This window comes from Pterocles gutturalis, unplaced genomic scaffold (genome assembly GCF_000699245.1).
Source record: "Pterocles gutturalis isolate BGI_N339 unplaced genomic scaffold, ASM69924v1 scaffold586, whole genome shotgun sequence".
NCBI classification, from domain to species: Eukaryota; Metazoa; Chordata; class Aves; order Pterocliformes; family Pteroclidae; genus Pterocles; species Pterocles gutturalis.
The window spans coordinates 10,200-11,570 of record NW_010102601.1 but is presented as its reverse complement, the minus strand read 5'-3'; the positions used below and the strand labels follow the sequence as shown (position 1 = coordinate 11,570).

The window sequence follows — 1,371 nt, the reverse complement described above, 5'->3', positions numbered from 1 at the left end:
ACCATCAGGGCGGCGCTGGTCGGGTCGCTGTGCAGGTGGAGGTCCTGCTCACGCTTGGTGCCGGGTGGTCATTGACTCCGGTGCTGATAGATGGTGCCAGTCACCTGGGACAGCTCTGTCACATTAAATTTGTCAAATCCCCATAAAAGGAAAGAACATAACCGTACTGTAAAGCATTAAATACGAGATTTGGTTGCCCTTGTTAGGATGTCTTTTGTCCAAATGATGCTTGATTCCTGCAGTAAATTCTCTGCTCTTACTTCTACTTTGAAGTTTCTCAAAACCAGAACAAGCCTTTATTTTGTACCTGAGCTTTTGAAATAGCAGGTGATGCTCAGCAAGCAGAGAAGCAGCGATGCTCCGTGAGACCTCTTGTGCCGTCAGAGGCGGCGGGAGCCGGTGGAGAGCAGAGGAGGTTTCCCTCAGACACGAAGCCAGCGGAGCTTCTCCACCACAGGTCTCCTCGTTCTGCTCTGTGGCTGAAATTCACCGTTTTCTCTAACCAGGCCTCTGTTCAACAGGTGAAGCAGATCATGGAGGAGGCGGTGACGAGGAAGTTTGTGCACGAGGACAGCAGCCACATCATCTCCTTCTGCGGTGAGTCTCCGGTGACGGATGCTGACGTGAGCTGGAGCATCCTCTGCGTGCCGGGCTTCCCCTGCCCGGGGGGGGCTTCGGGCTGTGCCTTTCCTGGGGACACATCCAGCTCTGGGGCTGGGGAGGTGGCTGGTGCCAGAGGATGAGTTGTTCTGGCAGCAGTCCGAGTCCCCGGGGCCTTTGCTCTGTGCTTAAAATACATTGAGATGTGTCAGAAGAGGAGGGATGTTGGCAGTGTGTGCAGCCATTTAAGAAATACTAGAAATTTTTTTTTTTTAATTAAAATTCCCTTGAGAATTAATTCAACAGAAAGTCTGTTAAGTCCAAATATTTCTGTGCTATTATGGAACAGGAGCTTATGGAAAGAAGTCTTTGGTCTGTGTGAGTGCAGGAGGCTGCGGGGGGTTCAATGCCCGGATCTTGTGCTGCTTTCGGGCGTGTTTTCCGGCAGCTGTGCTTTTCACCTCACCTGCTTTTTTTCACCTATTTTTTTTTTTCTGCTGGTGTGAAAGTTTTGTAAATGGGAAGGTCTTTCAGAATGGATGTGTCAAACTCTTTGCTACAGTCATTGCTCCTGCCGGGGGTTTGAGACGAGGACGTGGAGCTTGCAGAGTCCTTGGCTGAGGAAGTTTAAAGGACAAAGCAATAAAGTCCCCGTCACCCTGGGGCTCAGCCCTGGGGAGCTGCTCTGCTGCGGCACCACAAGCCCTGGCTCCCTGGGCCGGTCTGGAGCCCGGTGGGTTTGCTGTGCCTGCTCTCGCCGAGATGTTTGCT

The 1,371-nt window shown here is 51.9% G+C and overlaps 1 protein-coding gene across 1 annotated transcript in view; it reads left to right on the top strand.

The window, feature by feature from the left end:
• Positions 1–521: 521 nt before the first annotated feature.
• Positions 522–1,371, top strand: part of LOC104471101 (small G protein signaling modulator 1-like) — a gene marked incomplete at both ends in the record, with an annotated part of 10,673 nt that continues 9,823 nt past the window's right edge. Inside the window, one exon of the mRNA XM_010086326.1 lies at positions 522–597. Within this exon, the coding sequence (XP_010084628.1) occupies positions 522–597 (76 nt within the window). The remainder of the gene's footprint in view (positions 598–1,371) is intronic.